The 27,176-nt window shown below is 42.9% G+C and overlaps 1 protein-coding gene across 2 annotated transcripts in view; it reads right to left on the bottom strand.

Annotated features, from left to right (window-relative positions):
- NMT2 (N-myristoyltransferase 2) overlaps positions 1–18,198 on the bottom strand; it is a 32,724-nt gene extending 14,526 nt beyond the window's left edge. The window contains exons 1-4 of one of the 2 annotated variants that reach the window (XM_080386369.1): positions 17,495–18,198; positions 9,418–9,553; positions 3,850–3,994; positions 1–119 (exon numbers count right to left, since the gene is read on the bottom strand). In XM_080386369.1, coding sequence (XP_080242495.1) covers positions 1–119; positions 3,850–3,994; positions 9,418–9,553; positions 17,495–17,604 — 510 coding nt within the window. In that variant the 5' untranslated portion in view covers positions 17,605–18,198. Of the gene's footprint in view, positions 120–3,849; positions 3,995–9,417; positions 9,554–17,050; positions 17,306–17,494 lie in introns of those variants that run through there. The other variant, XM_080386370.1, reaches the window with a different exon arrangement.
- Positions 18,199–27,176: the final 8,978 nt, after the last annotated feature.

Raw genomic sequence — 27,176 nt, 5'->3', positions numbered from 1 at the left:
AACTTCAGCATTGCTAAGATCCAATGTGTCCCACATAAACCCTTGTGGCAAAGAATATGGCTCTAGGCGGACATTGTCCTTATCTGGTTCAATTGCACCATGTGAAGTTATAACTTCATCTTTTAAGGGAGGAGGAGGAAGAAAAAAAATAAAAAAAAAAAAAGAACAGTTACATTGCTAGCTTTCCTGATAGTTCCCAAACCTGCACTGAACTCATGTAATGTATTTCCTCATAATTCTGTGATAGGAATATGAAACTTTTCAGAAATGTTGGAAAAAATAGGTATTATTAGTTATAACTATATACTATATACCAGTTAATAGTTACACTATTTCTCATTCTCACAAATTGTATAGAGACTAATGACTATCTCATCAGGATATCTATAGATATGCACAGAACTACTCTACCTCAACTGATGCCCAGTATTTCATACACAGGACAGCAATTTATTTTATTTTCTTTATCAGCACATACACAGCATTTAGCTAGCCATGAGAACCATGATCTCATCATGAGAAATATATACTTACAGCTAACGAGCTATGGCTCAGATCCTGTTTACCACTGATTTGAACAGACCTGAACTCAACAGGATTACACAGGAGCAGTGGCATGGCAAAGCCAGGACATTTAAGGGATGCTGATGAAATGCGAAACTTGTTCCTAAAAATCCTACATGAAAGCATGCGTTCTTCTCCTCCCTTACTTTACAACTCCAGTCCCTCGCTATACAGCTATGAACAGAAGCTGTCTCTCTTCTGTGGAGCAGCACCTGCCAAATCATAGAATCATTTACATTGGGAAAGACCCTTAAGATTATCAAGTCCAACCATTAACCCAGCACTGCCAAGTCCACCACTAAACCATGTCCCTGCTCCCTGGGCAGCCTGTTCCAATGCTTGACCACCCTTCCAGTGAAGAAATTTTTCCTAATACCCAATCTAAACCCAATCTAAACCTCCCCTGGTGCAACTTAAGGCCATTTCCTCTTGTCCTATCACTTGTTACTTGGAGAAGAGACCTTCTCTTCTCCACCTTGCTACAACCTTCTTTCAGGTAGTTGTAGAGAGCAGTAAGGTCCCCCCTGAGCCTCCTCCTCTCCTGGCTAAACACCCCCAGTTCCCTCAGCCGCTCCTCATAAGCCTTGTGCTCCAGACCCTTCACCAGCTTCGTTGCCCTTCTCTGGACACGCTCCAGCACCTCAAGGTCCCTCTTGCAGTGAGGGACACAAATCTGAACACAATATTCAAGCTGCAGCCTCACCAGTGCCCAGTACAGGGGGACAGTCACTCCCCCAGCCCTGCTGGCCACACTCAGAAATTTCTGACACCAGCCCAGATGCTGTTGGCTTCCTGGCCACCTGGGCACACTGCTGGCTCATGTTCAGCTGGCACAGGTCAACCAGCAACCCCAGGTCCTTTCCCACCAGGCACTTTCCAGCCATTTTCCCCAGCCTGTAGCGCTGCGTGGGGTTGTTGTGCCCCCAGTGCAGGACCCGGCACTGAGCCTTGTTGAGCCTCACACAATGGACCTCAGTCCAGCCTGCCCAGACCCCCCTGCAGAGCCTTCCTGCCCTCAAGCAGATCAACACTCCTGCTCAACTTGGTGTCAGCTGCAAACCGACTGAGGGTGCACTTGATCCCATCATCCAGATTGTCGATAAAGATATTAAACAGAACTGGCCCCAATCATGAGCCCTGGGGGACACCAGTTGAGACCAGCCACCAACTAGATTTAACTCTACTCATCACAATTCTTTGGACCTGGCCATCCAGCCAGTTTTCTACCCAGAGAAAAGTATACCCATTCAAGCCCTGAGCAGCCAAGTTTCTCCAGCAGAATGCTGTGGGAAATGGTGTCAAGGCTTTACTAAAGCCTAGGTAGACAACATCCATGGCCTTTCCCTCATACACTAACCTGCCTCTTCATCCTGATCGGATGGTCTGTAATAGGCTCCCAGCACATCTACCTTGTTGGTCTTCCCCCCCGATTCTCACCCATAAACACTCAACCCTATCATCACCATCATCAAGCTCTAAACTGTCAAATGTTCCTTTGTAGTAAGAACTTTTCCCAAATGACATGCAATCCTGATCTTCCATCCTGCCATTACAATTTGGAAGATCATCATTACCAGCACGTCTATGCAAACTGTGGAAAGTATCAACAGCCTAAATGGTACTGCCACTACATGGCAGACGTGGCCTAACTAAAGAACCTAGTGCTAACAACCTTAATTAGAAGGCGAAAGGATCCTGAAGTTAATTGAATGCAAAGATGCCAGCTTTTTCTATGGAAAAAGCTATTCCTTGAATCAACATATCCCGCATGCCAAATAGTGAAGACTTCCCAATATGTTCATTCAGCAGATAAAGGAAAAAGTTATAAAAAAAAAATCAAGGAGCAATTCATAAACACTGTTGAACAAAACCTCTGATGGACAAATCCAACAAAGCTTATTTCTACTGAACAACACTAACAAATCGTTTTTAGAGCCAAAGTATTGGTCCTTTTAGGCTGGCAAGTGAGAGACTGTCATCTCTGTAGAAGTGCTGTAAGATATACTGACTAACCTGAATTAGCTCTGAAAAACCTTTGTCATGGCCAGAGTATTTATTTTTTATTTGCACATCAACTTATTTCAGCTAGGTTCTTCCAGTACCTGGGCAGGATTACTGTGACAATTACTACCATTAGTTTTACAGAAGTATCTGGATAGTTTGTATGGAGAAGAGCCAGGGCAGGTCAGTTCAGTCCAGTGGAAAATACTGCATTCAAGGACACTGCTCTGGACTTCTCTATGCAAAGAAGTCAGGGAGAAATGAGATCACTGTGGATTAAGCTATAGAAATGGATTAAAGTGAAATACTGCCCTGCGGAAAGACAGCAGAGTGCTCCTGTGCTTTAGACTCTACCTTATTTCTGCTTATTCTATACCAGTCTCCAATGCCATGGAGAGAAACGTGCAGAACAGAACAATGACAGCTATTGCTCTGAAACTGCTTTACTTGTGTGGTCCCCAAGTTTTGTCAGTGCTGAAGAGTTACAGTTGCTCAACTTGAAGATAATGAAGGGGGAAGAACAAGATTCAGAAAGCAATTCAGAAAAAGCAAGAGTCAGCAACTGCCTTCTCCAACAAAGAGTAAGATTTACCAACTGTGTTATCAGGGATCAGATCAGTATAAAAAGTAATCTGCCAAATTCCTTACAAAATTAAAAGCAAGGAGAGGTCACCTCCCCATCTCACTTTGTACCAAGAATAGAGAACAGACTCTGAAAACTACCTTCAAAGCAGTGTACATTGTGGAGGAAGTGTATGAACACACAGCAGTAGAAGTGTTCACATGTGAGAGAAGCACCATTATCCACTTGAAGCTGCAAGAAAACAGTGTAGCCTACAGCAGGAGAGTCATTATCTCTGTGATAGCAAATCTATCTGCTGGGGGGGGAATAAATAAATAAATGACATCAAAGTTTACCCTCTGTCAGCACTTAAGAGTTCTTATTTTCCCTGAAGGGGAAAAGACTTCTACATTCTGTTGTTCAAGAGTTCAGACCTACAATATACAAAGGAACGCAACTTCAATAGCATCTCCCATTTTTATAGAGAACATCAGAACGAGATTTAACACCGTATTTTGTTGCATTCTATTTGCAGGCAGGGGGCCAAGCACTTTCCTAGAGAACATCAAGAATTCCACACACACTGCACAGAAGATTAAGGATCTCTACCACACACAGTCCGACTTCATACCCATTTTAGAGAACACACCACACTTAAAGAAGACTACATTCTTTTAGAGGTCAGTAAGACAGATTTTATGTCCAGGTCCAGTTAAACTTACTAAGTTTAGGTACAGGTTGCGTATCCCAAAACTGGTATTTACGTTTGGTAGCCTCATCAATATTCTTTGCTGGGCCTTGGCATGCAGAGAGCAGCTCCATTGCTCTCTGGATGTCTTGAAGCTTCTGCATTGGAATGGCTGGATTCTGCACACAGAGACAAATCGAAGAGGAAGCTTATTGTGTACATTTACTTTAAACAGTTGTACAAACAAGTTCACTTATTTTACTGTTACATATTCTTTCATGTACTTGTCTCATCATGGCTAGTTTAGGTATAACCTTTGGAAGCAGGAGGGTGGGAAGCTAACTGCAAGCAACTTCACAAAATACTTCATAGTTTTGAGTTATGCTTGCATTTAACCATGAAACTTCAATATTCTTAACACAAACAATGCAGCGTTAAGGCAGGATACCAGTACCACAATAAAAAGCTTCTTATATTCACATACACACCCCCACACCCCCTGCCCCAGGTAAAATACAATGAAACAATCAGTTTAGATATCTAACAATCTAAAGATACCACTGGTACACACAGAGATAGCTGAAGTTCTACTTTACACATACAATATAAAATAATACTTAGATTTGCTATGGTTCAGTATGTCAGGTACACTGCATTGGTACAAATATCTGCTTTTTAACCTTAGTTATATTTTAGCTGCTTTCTGTTAGCTTGCAATTATTATGGTAGGTACCTCTCTGCATTGCATCATACCTAGGAGTTAACCGTCTTGCCACTAACGCCAACTCTGCCAATGCTCACAACTAAAGGTAATCTTAACTGATAGAAGCAGATGCATAAAATAAATCCACTTAAAAGTTGAAAAATCTTTACTGAGTATTTATTTGAAAAGCATAAAACCTGAGGCTAAGCATTTCTAAACAGAGGTCTTAATGCCTCACTTTTGATCACTCTGAGTAAGTTTAACTGGAATGAAAATTTTATCTGCATGGGAAAGGACAGAGGAAAACGGTAAAAGACTTCTGAATCTAAAGGCATTTCTCTCTCTTTTTTAATCTATGTATTTGTTTTGTTATCTCCCAAGTTGTAAGTTCTATTCTGAGGCACACTAACAGCATGCCTGGGCTCAGGTTTTTCCAGACTGCAGTGCAATAAATACATTTGAAGGCATAGTCTCAAATGCATTGGAAAACTTCAAGCAATTCTGCACCGAGATTTCAAACCAGATTTTTTTTTCCTGAATATCAATGGATCACTGTTTCCATATTCCACTTTCTTTCTAGGATTCATGCGTTGAAAAAACACCCTAAACTACATGTAGTAACGATGTAAACCTTCATTTGGACAGGCAACTGCCTTATCCTCAGTCACAAAAGGAGTGAAACTCCCTGCCTGTAGCTCAAGCAGGACATAATTTTCTATTTATAATAAAGACTTGTACTCTCCAAACATTATGCAATTTCTTTCATTAACTGAAGTATTGCAAAATTTTACTGTGAGCATGCTTTAAACGCCTGTCATCTCAGTAGCTGTGAATTAACATATTTACACACTTTAGAGCAACACTAAAAAAACCTACCTTATTTCTAGATCCAGATTACAGTGACATAAGTTACTGTTCTCATTAAGTTCGCAATCAAATCAAATAAAAATCAATTTGTCTATTACACGCTGGCCTGATACAAATAGTTCTAATGCCACTAGATAAATTCTGAAATCTTACCAGTACATTATGAAATCATATATAAACACAGACATACTGTAATTTATTTTGTATGTTTCTTTTAAGTCTCTAATGTTTTTTCTACATTAAGAAAAAGAAAATGGAAATTCTAAAAAAAAGATATTAGGGTCTAAAAAGATCTTACTAGCATATGTAAAATAAAAAGTTCATGTTCAGGTACTAAATACAACATGGCTAGGGATATCAGGAGGAATCTCCTTTCAAAACGTTCAGAGGTCAGCCTACCTAAGAAGTTTACTTTTAAACCTTTTTGCTTTCCGTTAATAGAAAGCAAGAAAAACCTACACAGAACTTCATGTGAATTTGAAAGAAGAGTGATTTTGTTTAGTTTCAGTTTAGGAGAAACATCTCCTCACAGCACAAGACAGCACTGTTGTGCAACAGGGCTGCGGTACACAATGCTTTTTTTGCCTCAGTTTTGGTGACAAGAGCTGACCTCAGGCCTCTGGTGTCCCTGAGCCGGGCAGCACAGTCTGTCAGGCTCCCATTAACCACAGCAGCAGAAGTTAGGGACCACTTAGCAAACTAATCATGCACAGGTCCCTAAGAACAGACTGGATACATCTGAAGGTGCTGAGGGAGCTGGCTGATGTTACTGCAACTAGCACCTATAAAGATTAAAACGTTACAGCAATTGGTGGAACCTTCTCATGACTGGAAAAAGGGAAATGTCACACCTACCTTCAAGAAGGCAAGGGGGAAGATTTTGAGAAGCCAGGGGTTAATACTGTTTAACGATCTGGACATGACAAAGTGCTTTCTTTGCAAGTTCATAGAAGATACCTAGTTGGGAAGAATAGTTGATACACTGGACCCCAGAGCTGCTATTCAAACCTACTTTGACAGGCTGGAAAGCTTGACAAAGGCAAATATGAAGTCCTGCATCTAGGACGTTAAAAGCCCTTGCAATGGCAGAGAACAGCATGGACTGGATACGAAGCAGCTTTGCAGAAAAGAACTTGGAGGTCCTGGTGAGCAAAAAGCTGAACATTAGCCAGCAGTTTGCTGGCCAGCAAGGGAGGACAGCTGTATACTGGGTTGTACCAGCAAGTCTTCCCCTTTATCTGGTACCCCTGAGATCACATCTCACAGTTTTGGGTTCCCCATTACAAGGAAAACATTGACATAGTGGAGAGGGTTCAATGGAGGGTCACCAAGATGACTGGGGGACTGAAGAACATGACATCCGAAGAGAAGATGAGAGACCTTGGTTTGTTCGGCCTTAAGAAGAGAAAGTTAAGGGACTAGGAGAAATCTTGCTGGGAAATGGGAGGATGTAAGGAACACCAAGCCAAGTCTTTGCAGAGAAGCACAATGACAGGACAAGAAACAACGGATACAAGTTGCAAAACAGCAAAATCCATTTAGATACAAGGAATTAGTGGTGGTTTAACCACAAGTAACAGATTGCTCACAGAAGTTGTGGAGTCCCCATCCTTGAAGACTAAACAACCTGATCTAGGCCGGAGCAACCTGATCTAATTGGATCTGCTCGAAGCAAGAGGTTGGTCAAAAGATTTCCAGAGGTCCCTTCCAATCTAAGTTATTCTGTGACTATGTTGCGTAGGCCACTGGTGACTAGAAAAATGACTAGCAATATTGCAGATCTGGCAAACTTACTTTGTGCCAGTGTGGACAGTCTACTCAACTGGGGAAATCAAAGTCTTCTGAAATGGGCAATGAAGTGTCCCAAAGGTCGTCATAAGCACACAATGCTAATAAGCACTTCTTGCTGTGGTTACACTCACGTCAATGTTCAAGAAGTCCAGTACCACAAGTAAGAGAGCGAGAAGCCAAGGACACTCACTGTTCTGTTCTTCTCATCTCCAGACTGGTACACCTGTTTACAAACTCATCTGTCCTCAAAATCTGTTTTCAAAATAATTTCCAATGAGTTCATAAGCCCCACTGAGCATTTCCTGATGATCCTGCATATATTCTCTTAGAGGTAAGGTGTATAATGTCACGCCTCTGAAATACTTTGTAAATCTCTTTTCAACCAAGAGCAAGCAAATGCTAGAAGCCTTTTTTCTATAACAGATTTCACATATCGCCAAATACAAAATGTAAGTATCACTTGAGTAGCAGAGAAAAATATACTTCTCCACACTGATCCAAATCAGCAGTTTAAGATGCTTTTGAGAAATCTAAACCAGGAAAGTTGTCCAAGACAGAGAAACTCCTCTACTTATGAGTGTGTCTGCCTGGAACACAGCAAAGGCGGCGAAAAAACAGCAAACACTGATGCATTTGCAAGTAAAGTGGAAGCTATATGAGAATAGTAAAACAGCTTAGCTGCCTAGATCTTGAAAGAATGACTTAAATAAGAACTTTTATGCCAGTAAGAGAAAAAATTTTGTAACATTGCTAATGAAGTGGCTAAACTTGTAGGAGTAAAATAGTCATGAAGGGTGTCACCCTAAGTACACAACTTGGAACAAGGATAGGCTTCTACATTTGCAAAATGCATCGCACCAGAGAAATGGGGTGCAAGACCACAACATGCCAAGGACTAAATATTGCACATGAAAACATAGAAAGTGAAGCAGCTTCCTTTTAATGCAATTAGAGGCAACATACGGAATAATAAGTTTGGTCAGCAGGGAACCAAGGAACTCCCAAGATACTGCAGCAATGGACTATGTCTTTAGGTTAACATTAAAATTTACCTTACTCCAATTGTAAATGAGTGAGGTTACTTGGTTATGGTTTGCAAACAATCATATTAGCAATTCATGCCACTTGCTTTTAGAAACACAGTATTGAAACATGTGGTGAGATCACAAAGTACTGAAGATCTCTCTACGTATTTTAAAGTGTCCCTTCTGCCAAATGTGCCCATTCGAAGCAACGGGGCTGACAAGAGAAGATCTAAAGGGACAACACAAAATCTATCAGTATGTTAATGAGCCAAAACACAACTTTTTCCCTAAAATCAGTTGGTAGCCCCGATGACAAATCTTGACAAATCTTAGAGGATTAATAGTACTATTGGTATAATGGTGTAACATTCTCCACGTTGATAAAATAAAGCAAATATAACTACTCCAACATGCTCAACAGTCCATAAACTTTATCATGTTATAAACTTTATCATGTTATAAACTTTCTCAGGCTCAGATTTCTCTTGAGATAAAAGCTGTAATTTAAAAAGCCAACACGTCACATTATTCACCATTCATTCACAACACTGTAGTCAAAATGCACACAGACAATGCTATTTTATCACAAAGTCCACAGAGACCATACATCCCCTCACATAATGTTGTCTTCTTTACAGCAGAGGTCTTTCAGATGGCAAAAAGTTTCTTCAGTCTGTATCTACATGTTAGAGATTACTGCATTTTATGTAAGATGACATGCTGCTTGTTTGCCCAAATGAGACTCTGGTTGGCATAGCAGATACACCTTCCCTCCCTACTGCTGATGCTCACCATGAGATAGCATTGTGCTGTACAAGTCACTGAAACTGTGCTAAGCCAAGTCAGATGGTGGCTAAGTGCAACTCATCAAATACAACATCTATCTAAAAACATTACCACTGCAGATCAAGATTCCCTCTGACAAAGATGTCACTAGTCTGAGTCCTAACTGCTGAAAAAGAAAGGCAGAACACCTCCTCCTCTGCTTTTCTCACAGTACACCACACTGTGGTCATGACGACGACTCTCCAGCTAACTTCACATAGTCTGCAAACACCAGGTCTTATTCTGTCTCTATTCAGGACAGTAACCATCTGCTTAATTCTGACATGTTAAGGCAGAACTACCAACTTGCTTTTACAAAGAGCAAAAAAACCACACAAATTAAAATTAAATTAGAAAGCAAGGACAAATTAAAACATAACCAGGCTCTCACTTTTGAAGGCTGTTGAATTTTAATCTCCTGGGAATCAGATGCAGAATCTGATTTGGTGCCTCCAGAATTTGGTTTCTCCTTTTTTCTCTTCTGCTTCTTTTTCTTCTTCTTCGCTCCCAAATCCCCTCCAGGACTTCTGCCAGAGATTCAGAGAATGTGCAATGAGAAAAATCAATACCACTGAGCTCAAAATTAAAAAAAAGTTAAATATAGAAAAAACAGCATTTAATATGAAAAAATCTAACAGCAGTTTGAATGTGAAGGAAAAGCGAAGGAAAGGGGGAACTGAGAGCACTGATGAAAAAGTTCCTGCAAGTGCTTTCTAATTGGTTTTATAGTCAGGCTTTCTATACACCCAGGCGTCCTGACACACTAGTGTCAAATTGTGACATCTATAAGAGCCAGTGCTCTTCTCCAGGCTATTAGCCAGCACAAACATGAAACTACCAAATTCAACAGAGTTTAGAGGAACTCAGGAAAGTAACCTCCCTGGAAATTCAGTAATTTTCAGTGGCCTAGTTTTTTTTCTGCTTCATGCTCAACCATCAGGCACACCTGAATTTCAGATGAATGCAAACAACAACATTCTGTTTTCAAGGAATTTTGTTTCTAACTTAGAAGTGATGAAAGTCTTGCTGAAAACGCAGTAAGAAACAAAAGTAACCAAATATTTGTGCTTTAAAACAGTAAATACAATGGGGTCAACAACAAAAAAAACCCACAACAAACCCAAAACATAGCAAAGTATACACTGCACTTGCAGATTCTGACATGTTTTGACTATTGATAATACAACTCCTTTCTTCTTTAAGAAGATTTTAATTTGACAAATAATCAAGATATAGAATCAAGATTAGATTAGAATCTGGGAAGCGTGGGAGGTGTTGGCAACTCCCAGACGGAAGGCAAATAGGGAGGCAATGAGTCAGTTAACACTGAATCCTCTTCAAGAGGTTAATATCCCAGCAAAACCATACCTATATAATGGAGCTCAAGACAGACAGTGGTGTTTGGGGGGCCTGAGTGTTTTTCACTGGAAAAGAAAAAAGTCAATACAACAAACAATTGTTTATTTTAATTCTGGAAGGGAAAAAAAAAATATCAGAGGTGATACTGGTAAACCAAAAGAATGAGAACTCACAAGAACATAACTAAATTACTAAGTAACTGAGAACAACACATTTGCAAGGGCCATGTTATTCACTATAACATGCTCACTTTCAAGATTATGATGCTCAGTCTTAGCACCTATACCTTCTCAGAGCTGAAATGAGCAACAAAACACCCAAATGTCCAATTGGAGGCCAAAAGCCTGCAAGTAATCAAACACGCAACTAAACAGACCCATTTCCGTGAGATCATGACTGTTCTCTAGAACAGCCTGTAGTGAAACATCAAGCCTGAGAAGTCCTTAACATTCACAGTTACATTGGGTTAAGTTATTCTCAGAGAAAGAGGGGAAAGAGTTATAAATGCAGCTCCCTCTGGGATTGGACCAAGGAGTTATTCAACAGACAAGAGCGTAACAGATCAGACACACTCACTGGAAAGAGAAGAGAATTTGTAGTATTTACCAGAAGTCTGCAGAAAGAAAAGATGGAGTTGTGTAAGTGAGGCAGGAAGAAAATTTTCTGTTGCAGAATGAAGATACTGCCAGATCACCCAGACAATTCTGTTAACGATGTCTATACTCTCAGTTTAAAAGAATAAAATTTAAATGTTTGAAGGCCTGTATATCAAACTGACATTTTGTCCAGAGTTTAAACACAGAACAGACCCAGAGGCCTGGCAAGAGGTTATAAATGTGACAGAGTAAAAAAACAAACATGTACAAGACCTAGGACTTTACCATCTGTGGCAAAAGTGAGATAAAAATACTGGGGAAAGTGATTTCACCTTCGCCAAGATTAATTTAATGAGGTACTCTTCTACTTTCTTGAACTGTCCACAAACTTTTCACCTTTTCCTCTTAACATCTCACATACAGAAAATAAATGTTACCACATGATGCCACTGTGTCCTTGAGCTGACTCCCAAGAGCCCTTTTTTTGTGTTGAACAAAAGTCTACGATGAGTTTCAGCAAAAAGTTTTTGAACAGATGCCTGCAGCAGGCGCTGAGCTCCAAGTTGCACGGGTGCAGCTCACTTGTCTTCTCGCCTTTCAGCAGGAGCCAGCCCCACTCACACCAGAGGGGAATGCTGCTCGCTGGGATTACCTGAGGGTCAATGTTTTATTTGGTTTGGTGAAATAATGAATGACTGTACTAAAAAAAAATTTGGCAGCTATGGAGAAAAAGCAGCTCTGCCAAGCTTTACTAATGTTACCCCCAGTTACATGGTACTCTTACCAGGATAATATTAGCTTGTTCTTTGACCAGCTCAAGGTCTTTTTCATATAGAAATGCCTATTTTTTTTGCTGTGAAAGAGGCAGGACTAAATTGTTGTAAAATATACATGACATTCAGAACTACTCTTTTTTTTTAAATCTTCCAAAATCCCAGTCTTTGGCTTATGACCTTCAGGTTTAGAGCTTTCACACTACTTCTGACAAAATAAATACTGGTATCTTTGTCTGACAGGTTATTCAGAGACCGTTTGGAGCAATTATTTATGCATAGTCTCCTGTTTGGGTCAGTCTTTTTTTACTGTTACTGTTCACAAAATCTACAAAGAAGATATAAAGAGAGAACCATTTATCCTTCAACTACTTAGGCACGCCTGCAATCCAGAGATTTGGCAGCAGGCAGCAAGCAGAAACTTCTACTGAGTAAACAGGTTTGTCCAACACAAGTTACAGCCAGAGATACCAAGCAAATCAGGGCAAAAGCAAAAGCAAATAATCTCAGGATTTTTTGTCTTTCTCACACTCTGCCTTGAAACGAACTGAAAGGCTCTAAAACTGGGAGTGAGAATGGCAGGGAAGGGAGGAACCTTGTTGCTCAACCTATAGTAATTACACTGCACATGACAGCACAAAGGATATGCAAAGGTAACAAGATTAAAAGCAGGCTCCTATTAAAAGCTTTTCTCTGAATTAAACAGTCTTGTGTGCTGACTAAGATCTGAGTTCTCCTTTGCCTGCTCAGATACACCTATATGATGACACCATGAAATGGATCTCACTCTTAGAAGTTTGGGGCAGAGGGGAGTCGCCAACTTCTGTGAAAGCTGATCTTTAACTGTGAAATCTCTTTTTCTGAACTACCTTGCTACTGTTGAAGCGACACAACTGAGAGCACAGGTCCCACACTGGAAGCAGAAAAAGGATATGCAACTCAGGCTGATGCCATATCTAGCTGTCACGTCAGGAAACATAACCTTTTCACACATCACATCAGCCCCAACCCAGCCCATCACACAGCCCACAGCTGGTTACACTAAGAAAAATACTCAGCATTAGACTTCGGGAAGATTTTGACTGTGTCAGTCTAATAGAGACACACTTACACCAGGAGCACTTTACTGACAGAAGGGCAAGCCTACACACTGAGGCTGAGGTGTACTTAAGCGCGGATGTGGTCTCAGATATTTTTAACTGCACCCACGATAACAGTTTTGTCAGTCTGATGAATAAGAAAGAACAGCACAAAAGCAGGGTGCAATTCAGCTGAAGCAAAAGAGCCAAAAGAGCTCATTCAGCCCCAAAAAGACCAAACTTTGCCACAGAAACAGGCTGTGGCTACAACTCTGAGACAGTCACTTAGGCCCACAGTTGTATGATTTTTGTCTGTAAGTTACCAATGCAAGCCCATGATCCCACCCACATACCTTTCCACTTATGTACACACATCTGGTGTTTTGCATAAATGTGAAAAAAGATTTTTCTTCTCCCTGTATTGTGGTTTTGTTTGTTGTTTTGGGGGGAAGAGGGTTAACTGAAAAATGGGGATACTTACTGTGTTTGGGGAGGAGTGTGGCAAAGGCAGAGAAACTTAACTTTGTGGAGCTCTAAGCAAAACCATGAAAAGCTGAGATGGAAGAATCAGGAGGAACGTGACAGTTACCCTACTCGGGTGGTCAAACTGTTTTGGCTCCCTTGGTTTTGATTTGAGATTATCTTTCCCACTGAATATTCATCAGTGTTATTTCAACTGCCTTTTTGGACACTAAATTCTACTTTAGCAGAAAGAGCTTTTTGTAATATCAACATCTGTTTAAAATTACATGGAAATGTAATTTTAAGTTAGCAATTTCTCAAATTTAAATCCAAACATGTACTTGAGATGCTTATTTTTAAGCTGCAAAGGACGAGGCCTGTTGGGGGGGGTGGGTTCCACCTTCACGGTATTTTTTCTCTCTCTGTAAGTGAGGTTGCAAAACTACATTTCTGAAGACATTATATAGATCTTTTTGATCACAGAAATGAGATCTTCTGCATATGGGCAAGACTCCAAAAATTTTCAAAGTAGTATTGTTTACACTAGGGCTGTTGGTTCATAAAGAAAATGGAGCCTTAGACGTAAAGGGCTTTCCCATTGCTGTATTAGACTGCCACCACTTCAAGAGAACAAGCTCCTGACCAGAAGGGCTTATATTCTTCAAATTCCACTTACTAACAAATAACCGTTACTGACAGCCTCTCTGGAAGTTTTCACTTGCATACACTTCAATACTTGAAAATGCAAGTTTTTTGAGCATGAAAACCTGGTAGCAATGCCTTAAAACCTAACCCAAGAAATATTCCTCAAAGCTCTGCATTATTTCTCTGCCTCCCCCTTCAAGTCTGTAAGGCTGTACACCAAGATGTAAATCTCACATGCTAACACTGAGCGCTGCCTCCAGTACCTCAAACATATTTATTTAAAAAAAATTGAGAATCTGAAAGTAGTGCTCATTATAAAGTTGCCGTTTAACAACAATTGAAAGTGTATACTACTAAAACATTCAAAGTAAATACTTTGTGAGGGTTGGGGAGGGAGTTGTTTAAAGGTCATACTTTTTCCTCATCTGTTTACTAAATGTTCTGTGCCCAAAGCCTTTCTGCCATGGAGCACAAGGAGCTATTTAGTATAAACTGAGAGACCTTACAAAGCTAGGCTCAGCAGGGTGGATTCAGGTGCAATAAATACATTTTTTCCACATACATACTAACAAAGCTATTTTGTAAGCACTTTATTATGAAACAGAACAAGTACAGCATAATGCACCTAGCAGGAGCAAACTGCAGACACAGAATAGAACAGCAATGAGTCACACAACATACATAATCCTGCATCTAAAAAACAGGAGCAAAACAGAGGACGAAAACATTTGCACAGTTGAGAGCTATAAAATGGCATTTTCTGCTGCAGTCATTCAGTGCTCAAGTACATAAAAAAAGCAAATTAAAAAAATAATTCAAATTCATACATATATATAAAACCCATGTTTTTTCTGTGGTCAGTATTAGAAGGACCTATTTTCAAATGGCAAGAAACAGCTGAAAGTAACTTCACTTACAAAGCAATCCTACTAGAGACCGACATGCAACACACTCTACCTTCTTCTAAAAAAGTGAGAGTTAAAACAGCATGAGATTAAATACTGACCAGCAGCAATGGAGACCATTCAGAATTTAGCAAACCAGTTGACACAGTCATAGTCTCAAGTAGTAAAACGGCTCATAAATTGCATAGGTATAAAAAACCTAATCTAAAAGCTGAAAACAAACTTTAAGGCTACCACAAAAATTAATATACTATGATATGGACAAAACAGGGAATAATTAGGCTCCTATTACCATGGGTTAATCTCCCAGATCAAGAGTAGATCTTTGAATTTGCTGTAATGTAAGATTTTTCTTTTCATTTGATGGAATTTGTTTGAATACTTCAGCCTGCAGACAAATACTAGCAAAAAGATTACAGGAAAATATAATTATTCAGAAGTCAGTATTAGACTTCATGCATCAGAAACATTATAGAAAAATGATACAAATACATAGAGACTTTTTCTAGTGGAATGATCTACCACTAATTTAACTGAACATATTACTTGGAAGCATTCACTTTCTTTTATACAAAGACAAATAAAGCAGCTTCTGTGAAATACTCATTAAAAGACATTTGGGATATTCAACAAAAACACGTTTTGGGGAGAACAGCAGTTGTCTCCCAGAGCTCAGCGAGCCTTGGAGTAGACTAGCAGCAACCTGCAATAGAAAGCACCGAAGTGCAATTCTTTGTTCCCCAGCTGCTCCTTACACACTGCTTCTGCACTCACTGTCACAGCAGCCGCTCCGAGTGTGTAGCTGCAAGCCTCGCTACACTGCAGAGGGCAGCGACAGCTCAGTCACACACAGAAAGAGAAAACTGGAGTAGGAATAAAGTACGAATGAATTCTAGACAGGCTGGCTCCTATGAAAAGCAATAATCTCTCTCTGCTCTTAGCAGTGTTACTTTTACATATTTGGAAATCATCAACTGTGGCTTATTTAGGCAAAACAAACATAACCAAGCACCCAAGATAATTAAACGCTATTGTGTCCTGTTTTAATATCCCAGATTTGTATTACTAGAATTATTTTTAACACAACTATTTCAACGTGCATGCGCTGAATTCACTGACAGAGCAGCAAGCATCAAAGTTTTTCCCTTTCCTGCCTTTCAGACAGGTCAGTCCTCCCAAGCCTCTTTGATTTCTCTTGCCACGTTTAAGATTCAGAGCTGCTTGTTGCCAAGCAAATCCGAGGGGCAGGAGACGACAAACGACAAACATCCTCAAACATCAATCACCTACAGAAATGCTCTCAACCAGATGAATCAGAAATTCATGAGGAAGGTATTTGTGTAGCAGCATATAAATTAACCCATTTCAGGTTACTCCAGCCACTCCTAGCTGTGACAACAAAGCGTCTTCTCCACAATTGCATTTCCTAACCTCTCAAAAAAGTAAACTTAAGTCGATTTTTAAAACACTTTCCTCCCACTTCGCTGCCCCAAAAGCCCCCAGCTCCAGCCCCTTGGCACCTCGTGCCCAGCCAGAGGCCTGCTGCCCCATGTGGGCCGGTGCGACGGGCTGCCCCGCTGCCGGCTGTCCCTCCTGCCAGCTCCCCCTCTCCTCCTGCCAGCTCCCCCTCTCCTCCTGCCAGCTCCCCCTCTCCTCCTGCCAGCTCCCCCTCTCCTCCTGCCAGCTCCCCCAGCGACCAGAGGCAGCGCCTGATCCCCAGCGTGGGAAGACCCCAGACGCAAGATTTGCCGAGAGGGAGCGACAACCAGAAAAACAGCGTTTGCTCCGGCCGCTGCCTTGGCCAAACACGCGCTCTACTCTCCATCAGCGTGTGGATTTGGAGGTAATATTTCCTTGCGGACAATAGGTGACGCCGAGGAGGAGTGCCTGGGGGGCAGACGGACTCGGCCGCTGCCCGGACGGGTCCCAGGCCGGGAGGGGAGCGGGAGGGAGATGAGGGGGCGCGCGAGGGTGCCGGCCGCCGGGGCCGCCCCGAGGACCCGCCGAACCGGGCCAGGCAGCGCAGGGGCACGTCCCCAGAGCAGAGACCCGCTCCGGGGCGCTTCCCAACGGCCGAGAAAACCCTAGGGAAGTCCCCAGACCCTGAAAACGCGCGAACAACAAAACAGCGTTTACCCTCCCTTTTAAGGCGCGCTTTCAAGGCCGGCGTCCAGCGGGGAACGTCAGCCCCGCCGCCCCCCTCACCTCAGGCCGGGGCCCGGCCGCCCGCCTCTCGCGGGCGAAGGCCACCCCCGGCGGGGCAAGGGGCGCCGAGCCGGGCGGCACGGCGGGGCCGCAGGGTCCACACACGTCCACACGCTGCCAGCCGCGACGAGAGGCGGCCCGGGAGAAGGGCGCGGGCTGCCGCCGGCGGGGCCCCCTCAGCCGCGGGCGGCACACGCGCAGGCGCCGCGGAGGAGCGCCGAGCCGGGCCGCGCCGCGCAGCGCCATGCAGGCCGCCCGCCCGCTGGCAGGGGAGCGCCTCGCACGCCCCCCACGCCGCTGCCCGGCGCGGCGAGGGAAACCCGGCCCGGCCCGGCCCGGCCGGCGGCCGCGGCGGCACTTCCAGCCCCACCGCTGCCGCGGCGGCAGACACGGGGGCTGCCTCCTCAAGCTGTGCCCGCCCGCCCCGCCGCAGCGCGCCCCTACCCCTTGGCGTGCTCGGTTTCCTCCTCATTGTCGCCGTCTATACCGCAGGTGTCCTGGTCATCCAGCTCCAGGCTCTGCTGGCTAGCCGCAGACTCGCTGTCCTCCGCCATCACGGGGGAAGGAGGGAGGGGAGGGGGCGGGGGAGCCTATGAAAGGAGCCGGGGCGCACGGGCAGATGCAGTCGGAGGAGCTCCCTCTAGCTGCTGTCCTTTCCCGCGCCGGCGGAGGAGGCGGAGGCCGCCGGGGCTGCCCGGCCGCTCCCCGCCGCCCTTGTGGGGGACTGAGGCGGGGCTGCGGTGCTGGGACTCGGCGCCCTGCCCTGCCCTGCCTCTCGGACCCGGGCGGTGCCGCCCCGGGGCCCAGCCACCGACAGACCCCCTCGGAGCCGGCATCTGACCCGCGCCCCCTGCCTTCCACGGGCCTCCGGTCCCTCGCACCGGGTCGGCACGGCCCCCGCCGCCGCCGGGGGAGGGCCGAGGCGCAGGCGCAGGCCCGGCACCGGCCGCCCCCGCGCCGTGGGGTCGGGGCAGCGGGCAAGCGGGGTCCGCTCGCCGGGGCCGGGGCCGCCGGGCCGCGGCAGCCTCGGAGCGCCTTTTGGTGATGCCCTGTGATTCCTCCCCGCACCGTAAATACTTCGACGCCAAAGTCGCTGACGGTAGACGCTGCTGCGGCCGCCTGACCATCCGTCTGCACAGCCGTGGCTACCGGCTCTCGCAGCGCTTGCTGTTTTCTCGAAGCCTTTTGTATTCCTGCGAGCTGCATGCTAGAAAAACTGGAGCTGGATGGTAATGGTTTGAACCCAGGAAAACAAATAAAGACACACTTGTAGTAATTATTTGAACTGTTGTGATTTCCAGGGTCCTGTCAAGATTTCTGGATGAGGTTCAGAGTTTTGGAGTGCTTAGTTTGGCGGTGCTGCCAAACATCACATTAAAGCATGAGAATAGCGTGCATCAGTTGTAACTTTGCATCCCCACTGTGCTCTTGGAAGTCATTTAATGTGGGGAAGATCCTGCTTCTTCCCATTTTGATTTAAGGTGCTGATTTGGATTACTTTTTCCTATTTTTGGTTTAAGGTGGTGTAATGTTTTGCTCTATCAGATGTTGCAGGTGACATGTCAAGTAAAAGATCTCACTGGCCAAGCAAAAGACATCTAGATGTCCCTCCAGTTGTGCCCTTGCAGTCAAACTCCGAACCTATGTGTACTGAGCATCATCCCTGAGCCACTGTGTCCCACTGCACTTGGTCCTTTACAACACGCGAGTTGGTAGGGGAACTTGTAATTCAAATGCTGAAGTTTTTCGAAGAATCAAAGGCAGACAATGTGATGATAATAAAAGATCCAAGGCCCGGAACACCCTGTTAGATGTACTTAATTATAACAATCCTCCCAACTTCTCTTGGTCTAACCAAGTAGTTAGTTGTATCATGCAGAAAGTGCTGCCCTTGTGGTTTCAAATAATCACTGAATATTTGTTTCCTGCCACAGGCAAACTTGTAGAAGCTCCTTCTGCTTTTTTTTGTGAAAGGACAGAGGGAAAGATAGTTCTGAATAGGTAATGGAGTATGGGTTTATTAGCTGTATGATCAATCTCTCATGGTACGCTCTGATGTCTCGTGATTATTTCAAATGTTCAGTGACTGCAGTCTGTGCTGGAGTTCCATTATCTGATGTATTTTCTGTCTTGACAGTTTTGAAATACTAGCTGCAGTCACTCAAAAATTCAAGGGTACTAAACTGATAAGGCTAGAAAATATTCAGCACATTCCAGATAAAATGAACTGTGATATAGCACATGTATCTTTAAAACCAGCAGTTGTTCCTGAATATGGCTAAATTGTTAAGGTGGTGTTAATCTTCCACAAATGAGTAAAGGGAGAGAGAAAAAAAATCTAGACAGGTGGCCTACCCTCAACTATCACAAAACTGATGGAGTCTGTAACTAACACTTGACCAGGTATGACCTCCCAATGTCAAACTGTTGCTGTAGTTCAGAGGGGAAGTGCATGTACTGTGTTACCACAGTTTGAAATTACCCTTAAGAGTAAATCTTCATTCAATTGTAATGTATAGGAGAGAAAGGAAATCTCAAGACAAAGGCACAATACTCAGTAGTTTTCAACAACAAAAACCCAATTGTAAACAGCTGCCTCATAGCCTGGAGAGAAGTTAATCCAGTGATTACTAATGATCTTTTTCCCCTCATAATAATGTGTAGGAGAAAGTGAAGAACAGTATGTCAATGACTAAACGTTGAATCACCTTGTTGGAGAAACTGGGGGTTTAACCATCTTCGATCCTTTACCACAGTTTTCCTCACTTCATTGAGACGAATGGGCTATAGGAAGCCTGGATCCTGACTGTTCTTGAAGTTCACAGTGACAATAAAAGAGGCAATATGAATCTGTCTCAGCAAGCTACCCCTTGCTGTCCGCTGCTAGAAGGTCTCCCTGGAAGGGGGATCAGGAGCAGTATAGCTGCAGAATGGCTGCTCTTCTAGACTTCATTGTATGCATGAAGAATATCCTTATGGATATCCCAGTTTATCTCCTGACAGGCACAACTGAGATTATTCTCCAGGTTCAACTGTTACAGGACCAAATTACAACACAGAATTGTGGTTTGGTTCATGAATACACAACTTTTGCTTATACCACAAGTAGAGAAGGTGACCAAAAGCAAGAGGTATGCATCTGTCCTGCACTGAGAATTTCTGATGCAACTTTGCATTTCTGAAATTAACCAGATTCCCAGTGTTTAAATTCACTCTGCAGACACTGCTCAGCAACTGCACTACTTGATAAATATTGGCTATTACATGCCTAGATGTCTTCCCAAAATAGAGCAGCAAGCTGAAAAAATGTACCCCTGAATTTCAGGGCCCTACATGCTCAACCACAGTGAGTTACTGGAGTGTGTGCCGTTAGGACAGTGAACCATGTGGATGGCACCTGATTTGCCCAAACAGGCTGTCTGTGGGCATCTATACTTCCAAGACCTGTGTTGTCACAGGTGAGTATGCCTGGGAACTCGACAGACTGCTGCATATGAGTGATGCAGACATAACCCACACACTCGTGCCAGTCTAAGCAGACCATCAAAAGCTATCAGAAATGATTCATGTTAAACTTACAAAATAAAAACCTTGGGTTTGTGAAGGTGTGAATTTACTGTTTTTAATTGATTAAAAAGACCTCTTCCTAGATGACACACAAGATAAAAGCCTGCTATTTTATGGAGATTAAAAAGAAGAAAGCACAGTCATTTTACCCAAAAGCTAAAAAAATTATAACAAAGGAAAACAGACTTCCTAATCAGCAGATACAATTCACTTAATACTACACAGCATATCATGAGATCAATTAAAATAATCCCAGCATTTGATGAATTATTTATTGGTTGGTTATTTTCATAGGTCTCCTTAGAGCTTTGCTAGTGATTCTAGGTTTGCTGCTAGATGTAACCAAAGTACCCAGTTGCTTATGGCAACAAAATGGAAGAAAGAGAGAAGGGTCAATAAAACAGCACAGATGTAGCTCTGCCTGTCTGCTCCCACCACTGTCAGCCACCAAGGAACAGATCAGCCTATAGTGGACCCTCTACGCCACCGTAAATCCCACCTTCTTGGATCTTTCCCCATCCTACTTCTTTTTCCAGGTTCTGTCTCTCCTCTACTTTCCATAACAGATGGAGTCATGCGTCTGTCTTGGCTACAAATTAGCCTGTGCCTACAATTCTGAGATGCTTTGAGCCACCTTGAACATAAGTATATCAGTCTAGGCCCAGATTCATAAAAGGATTTTGGTGTTGCCATGTTTAACTTTTTCCTAGTTGACTTCCACAGCAAAATCCAGGGCTCAAAATGAAACCCTACAAACACTCAAACACTTTGAGCATTTCAATGGCCAACATGAGTTCAAAAGAACTCTAGGCTACTGAGGAAGCAGCCATCTAAGCTTGGTGCTCAGAAACAGAGGATCGGGAAGCTCTAACTCCCAAGGCTGTATGGGGCTTTCTCAGATCTCGCCTGTTGGGTGAACCATCAAGTGAGGCTGTATAGTGTGTGGTCAGGGTCATACCCTTCCTGTCTTTGCTTTTCTGCGACTGAATAAAGGCAGCCAGCCACAGGCAGTTTCCCTCGGGCAGCCAGGCGTAATCCAGACTTGTTTACCTGCCTAGTGATATGTATTAGTTACATCCCAGTGAACTAGTGGTATGTCATACAGCATTCAGACTATTGGCATCATCTGTGTTCGGAGTATTAAACACTGCAGAAGAAGAGTACCTGAAATTTTAATGCAGTCATAGAACTGACCACATAGAACACGCCACATTGAAATATTCATAGCATTTACAATTTAAAATGGATTTTATATTGCAAGTAATAATAATAATAAAAACTTGGTGTGAACTTTTTTGTAATCTTGGAAGCAAAACTGATTCAGTTTGAAAATTAGTTAACAGTTTGGCGTTTTCTCTATTTTCCTAAAAAATATTAAAAAAAAACAACTGAGCAAACAACTATGTTTAGACTTTGCTTCATACAAGTGCCGACTAGTACTACCTCACAAGGATTTTTTTTGTATTGGCTGTTCTTTATGCTGAGAACTTAAATACTGCTTTCTTCAATCCTGGGTGAGATGCGAGGGTAAGAGAATACAGATCCAAAACACACTGAACAAATGCACCCAAACACATCTATATAGTTGTCACAGCTAACAATGGAATAGGTAGAAATGGTTAGGGAATGAAATGAGCTTGTGATCCGTTATGTTGTACACTTGTATCCATGTGAGATCATGTCTCTGATCTTTATGGTCTGTCTCACCCACTTTACATCTTTTTAACCTCCTGCTGCATACCACACTTGCTGAGCTGCAGCCTAGCCTGTCTCCCACAGCCCACTTGCTGCTGGCTTGTGTTGGCTGCAGCATTCAAACTGGGGGACAAGCACTCTCAAAACAGCCCACTCTTTCTGCTGCACTCTGACATTCAATGTTTTTTTTTTTGTTGAATTATGTTTTAAAATGCAGCTCATATCATACATCTTCTATTTTTCATCTTACCTTTTGTGGTGAAGCATCTGCTTCTCCATGTTGGTGCCTGCATCAGCAAGGGCTGTGGTCTATACAGCGTTAAAAAAGGGTGAAACATTTATATGCATAGTGAAAACATATCATAGCATTAAAAAATGTGTATGATAAATACAAACCCTTGTGCCTAAGGGTGTAAGTGATAAGGATAGGAAGACTGTTATCCTGTGGGGGTTATTATCACTAGTAGAGATCTCTTCCCCGGCTTTCTGAAGCATCTGTTTTTGATGATAGCTGGAAGCAGGATACAAGACTTAGATCAAGCACAGGTTCAGACTGGTTCCAGCATTACAATTCCTCTGTTCCTAGGGTCTCTAGTCCCAAAAGGTAAAATATAAGTCAGTCATGCTTTATATTGAAAAATATTTAATAATCAGAACTGGGTCTTAAATAATGATTATTACAAATACATACATATTTTGCATTTCTAGGTTTTGTTGTGAGGGGTTTTTTTTCTCTTTCAGACCCTTCTCAAAATACATAGGTGAATAAGAATTAGTGGTGACAGATACATTGACAAAGATGGTGTTGACACTGGTGCTGCAGGAGCTCTGACCAATACTCAGCAATTACTTCTGTATGTCCAATCTCCAAATCAATCCAATTTACTTCTGTCAGATCCTAAATCAGTTATCCCATCAGCCTTTTACAGTTCCCCCATATCAATATGCCCGCTGTTTCCTCCTCTTTGCAGGGAGGCTGCAGGTACAGCCAAGATGGTTTCCTTCCCTGATTCTGGATGGAGTGATAGATAGATAGATAGATTCTTCACCTCTTGACCATTTCAGTGTTTTTCCAAAATGAAAGTTGTCAGTTTTCTTTTTGTCTGTTTCTGATAGTTCTTTATCCCCAAACATAGAGGAACTCTTTCCTGTGACAGATGTACTTTTTTTCCTGCTAGAGTGAAAAGGCTACAGCCTGACTGCAACTCTCAAAGCATTTGTAACAGAGCAGAACTGTTAGAGTGCTCCTACATGTCCTGTTTGCCCTAGGGTATTTTATACTGTTAAGACACTGTGAAATGGAGACTGCAGTCTGGAAATGTTGAGGATATTGAGTAGGATAGTTCTCAAAGTTCAGGTCCAGAGAAGGAAACCTAAAAGTGGCTACCCCCAAACAAATGATATGTCTATCAAATACTGTACTATTATTCATTACCTATTTCCATTAGCATAAATCACTTCTATTTGGAAAGGTGCTCTTCCAGTCTTGGGAAATTGCAGTCTAAAGAGAAGCAGACCATGGATGAGAATAGTATTTTATGATGAACAGAATGCTCCTTGTAGTGACAACCTGCTTAGGGACTGTATTTTGTTACTTCTGGGGAAGATGTGGTATTTCCCACGTTTCTATGATAGCCAACAGAAAATAAATTCCAATGTTCTGTAGGTTGCTCCAACTGGAAGTATCCCATTAACTTACAAATCAGATAAATGGATAATGCCAATAAAGGTTCTGCATACCTTCTGGGTCAGAAGCAGATTAACAGCATTGTTCAGGATGCACACCTGCCGCATGGGGAATTGCACTGAATAAGAAGTGTCTCTTCTTGGACACCGTGTCTTCTTTATGAAGAAAATGGGAAATCAGACTCTACTATAACTCTTCCATTTCTATACAATTTTTTTTAATTTTACAGTAAGATTTTATCTGTCAGTAGTTGACAACTGTCTGCAAAAGAAAAGCCTCTGTCAAATGTTGCAACAATTGAAGAGTAAATTACTTAAAATATAGACAGTAGACAAGCTTTAATTACAAAATCTAGACATTAGGTCTAGGCTAGTGGGCAAGAGTGAATAAATCTCATGGATGTCATAGATGCCCCTATGTAATGGGGCATAAGCACAGCAGAAACTCAGCATCAGGCATGGCTTTGACCCTGCAATGTCAGACCACAAGGACTATTAAGTTAATTAATACAAGCCTTTATGAGCTCTTATGCCGGTTCTTCCAGTCAGCCTAGCTGAGCAACCTTTACTTTGGTATTACTCAATGTTGAAATGCTGAAACGGGCTTTTAAGCCAGCTTTTATATTAAATGCCTTTATATACATACATGTGCACACACACACACACATTTATGTAGGTATACTTTACTGATTTCAAGGAAGAAAAGCAATCCAGCTCTCAAAAGAAAAACACAGCTCATATAGGAGAACTTGGCAACTGCTTTGTTCTTCCCTCGTTACTGTGTTACTGTTGTGGATGGAGTGACACACTTCACTTGTAAGAGAGAAGTTGCGATAATTTTATTGGTATAACACAGCGATTTAACCAAGCCTGATAGTAAATGCAACAGTGGTTTAACAAGATTCGATGGCAAGGAACGCTTCATTATTTTCTGCACAGAGGGCAGAGTCAGACAAAACTGTCAGGGAGACCCCCCGACTGAGCCATGAGGTGCAGAAAGGACCCCCTGACGTTCCGAACTCCTCCTCAGAGGGGAGATTGGATCCAGACTTGGTTTCAGACTCGGTCAGCAGTTGATATCTAAAGGACTATACGTGCGCAATCGATCTCTTATACCACTTAGCTAAGATTTCAAAGTTTAGCTCTTAATCACCTATTAATGCTATTAATCACTACTGAGAATCTGTTTCGGTGAGGAATCTCACAAGGAATCTCAGCCTCGAGGAGTATCTTGAGAGGTGTCCCTGCTCCAGGGGAGGTCCTGCCGTGCAGCCCGCTGCCATGCAGGAGAGCCCCACAGGCCCTGGGCTGTCCGTTATTTATGGAGTGGGTAACTGACTCAGTCACATCTGCATACTGAATACAGGAGTCAGTTTCTTTCACACTTGGCTTGAGTTGGACCTCGACCAGCACTGTTAGGTGGGCACCTCGTTCAAATTAGCCCTGGGCTATCGTTGTTATCTGCTCCCCCCCCCCCCCCCCCCCCGAATCCACTTTGAGCCATCGCAACCAGACACATCCATTCTGACCCCCCAGGTGGTTATCACTTGAGCATTGCCACAGAAACAAAGGTCAGGATGGGGGGGAGCACACCGCCACAGTTGTTTAATGTAGGATCATGAGGATATTTAATGTAGGTTCAAGGCAGACCTAATAGCATAGTCACAAAGAGGCAGATAGCTTGAGACAGGCCACCCTCACCAACATCTAAAAGTAACTTTACTAAAATGTCATTAGAATGTCACATTGTACATCCCATCGATGTTGGCCAGACAGCATGGCACAAAATGGGAGGTGGAATCAGGGGGCTGGGTTTGTAGAAGGGGTATTTCCTGAAGATGGGAGAGGGAAGTAGGACCTATAGCCTCTCTCATCTGAAGGGGCAGGGGACACCAGGAGAAAGGCCCTGCCCTGAGCATGTGGGTAAGGGTAGTATATGGGAAAACGTCCTGCTGTGTTACTTCCTTCTAATGCAGATTTTCCCAAGTTTAGGACGGGATTCTGGCCCCTTCCTTTATTGATAGAAAACTTCCAGAAGAAAGGTGTAGGGAACAGAATCTCCCTGGAGTAGCTTGTGGTGCATATGCCGCAGCCAGAGCTGGAACAGTAATGTGAGTGGCACAGTAGTGGGTTTCTACCCAGGGAGAGAAGCTTCGGGGCCAACACTGCTGGGAGTGTGCTGGTGAAAATCTGGTAAGGGCAGGGGAGAAGACAGTCCTGAGGTCTTTTAAAACTCCATACAACCACTAAATCACTAAGACTCTAAAAAAACCATGACTGTAACAGGAACTCTTTGAATTGATTTCTTCCAGGTTTGATGCCCAACATCTCTTGCAGCAGGACTAGCCATTCCATTGAAAGTGGGATTTCTCATCCCACAGCAGTATTTCAAGCACCATTTTCTACCTTTATAATACAAACCTGGCAGGACCATTCCTCAGTTGGGTTTATTCAGAAGTCCGTATCTCCAGTCACGTGAACACAAAGTCCTCTCCAGAATTAAAAAAATAAATGTTAAGTATTTCATTTGTACCTCCCTGTTGTTATTACATTTTCCTTCCCTGTGGCTGTAGGTTTCCAAGGCAGAAGAGATATGAAATGATCAAGCATAATAACTGGCACTGTTTATTCCTAGAAGAAAAGCCTATCAATTAAACAAGAAGTACTTCAGTTAAGTGATAATAGACCAGGTGCCACATTTTGCAAGCTGAAACTGTGGGTACCAGAGGATTACTGCTAAAAAGAACTAGATACCCTTTCTGTTATTACTGCCAAATAGAAGACAGTACCTGGTGTCAGTTTACCAATTGGAATTACACAAGTAACATAAAAAAAATGCTCCTCTAGTCTGAAAATGGCACTTGGCTGCTGCCTACTCATCTGCCTGAAGCTCCAATTCCAAATGATTTGCAACCTGGAAATGAAAATATCACATATATCCTGAAAGGAGGCTGTAGGCAGGCGGGGGTCGGTCTCTTCTCCCAGATGACAAGAAACAGGACAAAAGGAGATGGCCTCAAGTTGTGCCAGGAGAGGTTTAGATTGGCTATTAGGAAAAATTTCTTCGCTGAAAGGGTGCTCAAGCATTGCAACAGGTTGCCCAGGGAGGTGGTGGAATCACCATCCCTGGAGGTGTTTATAAACCACATAGACGTGGCACTTAGGGACATGGTTTAGT

This window comes from Falco punctatus (assembly GCF_963210335.1).
Source record: "Falco punctatus genome assembly, chromosome: 4".
Classification (NCBI taxonomy): Eukaryota; Metazoa; Chordata; class Aves; order Falconiformes; family Falconidae; genus Falco; species Falco punctatus.
Note: the sequence above shows the minus strand (reverse complement) of the source record. Positions and strands in the feature narration are given on the sequence as shown.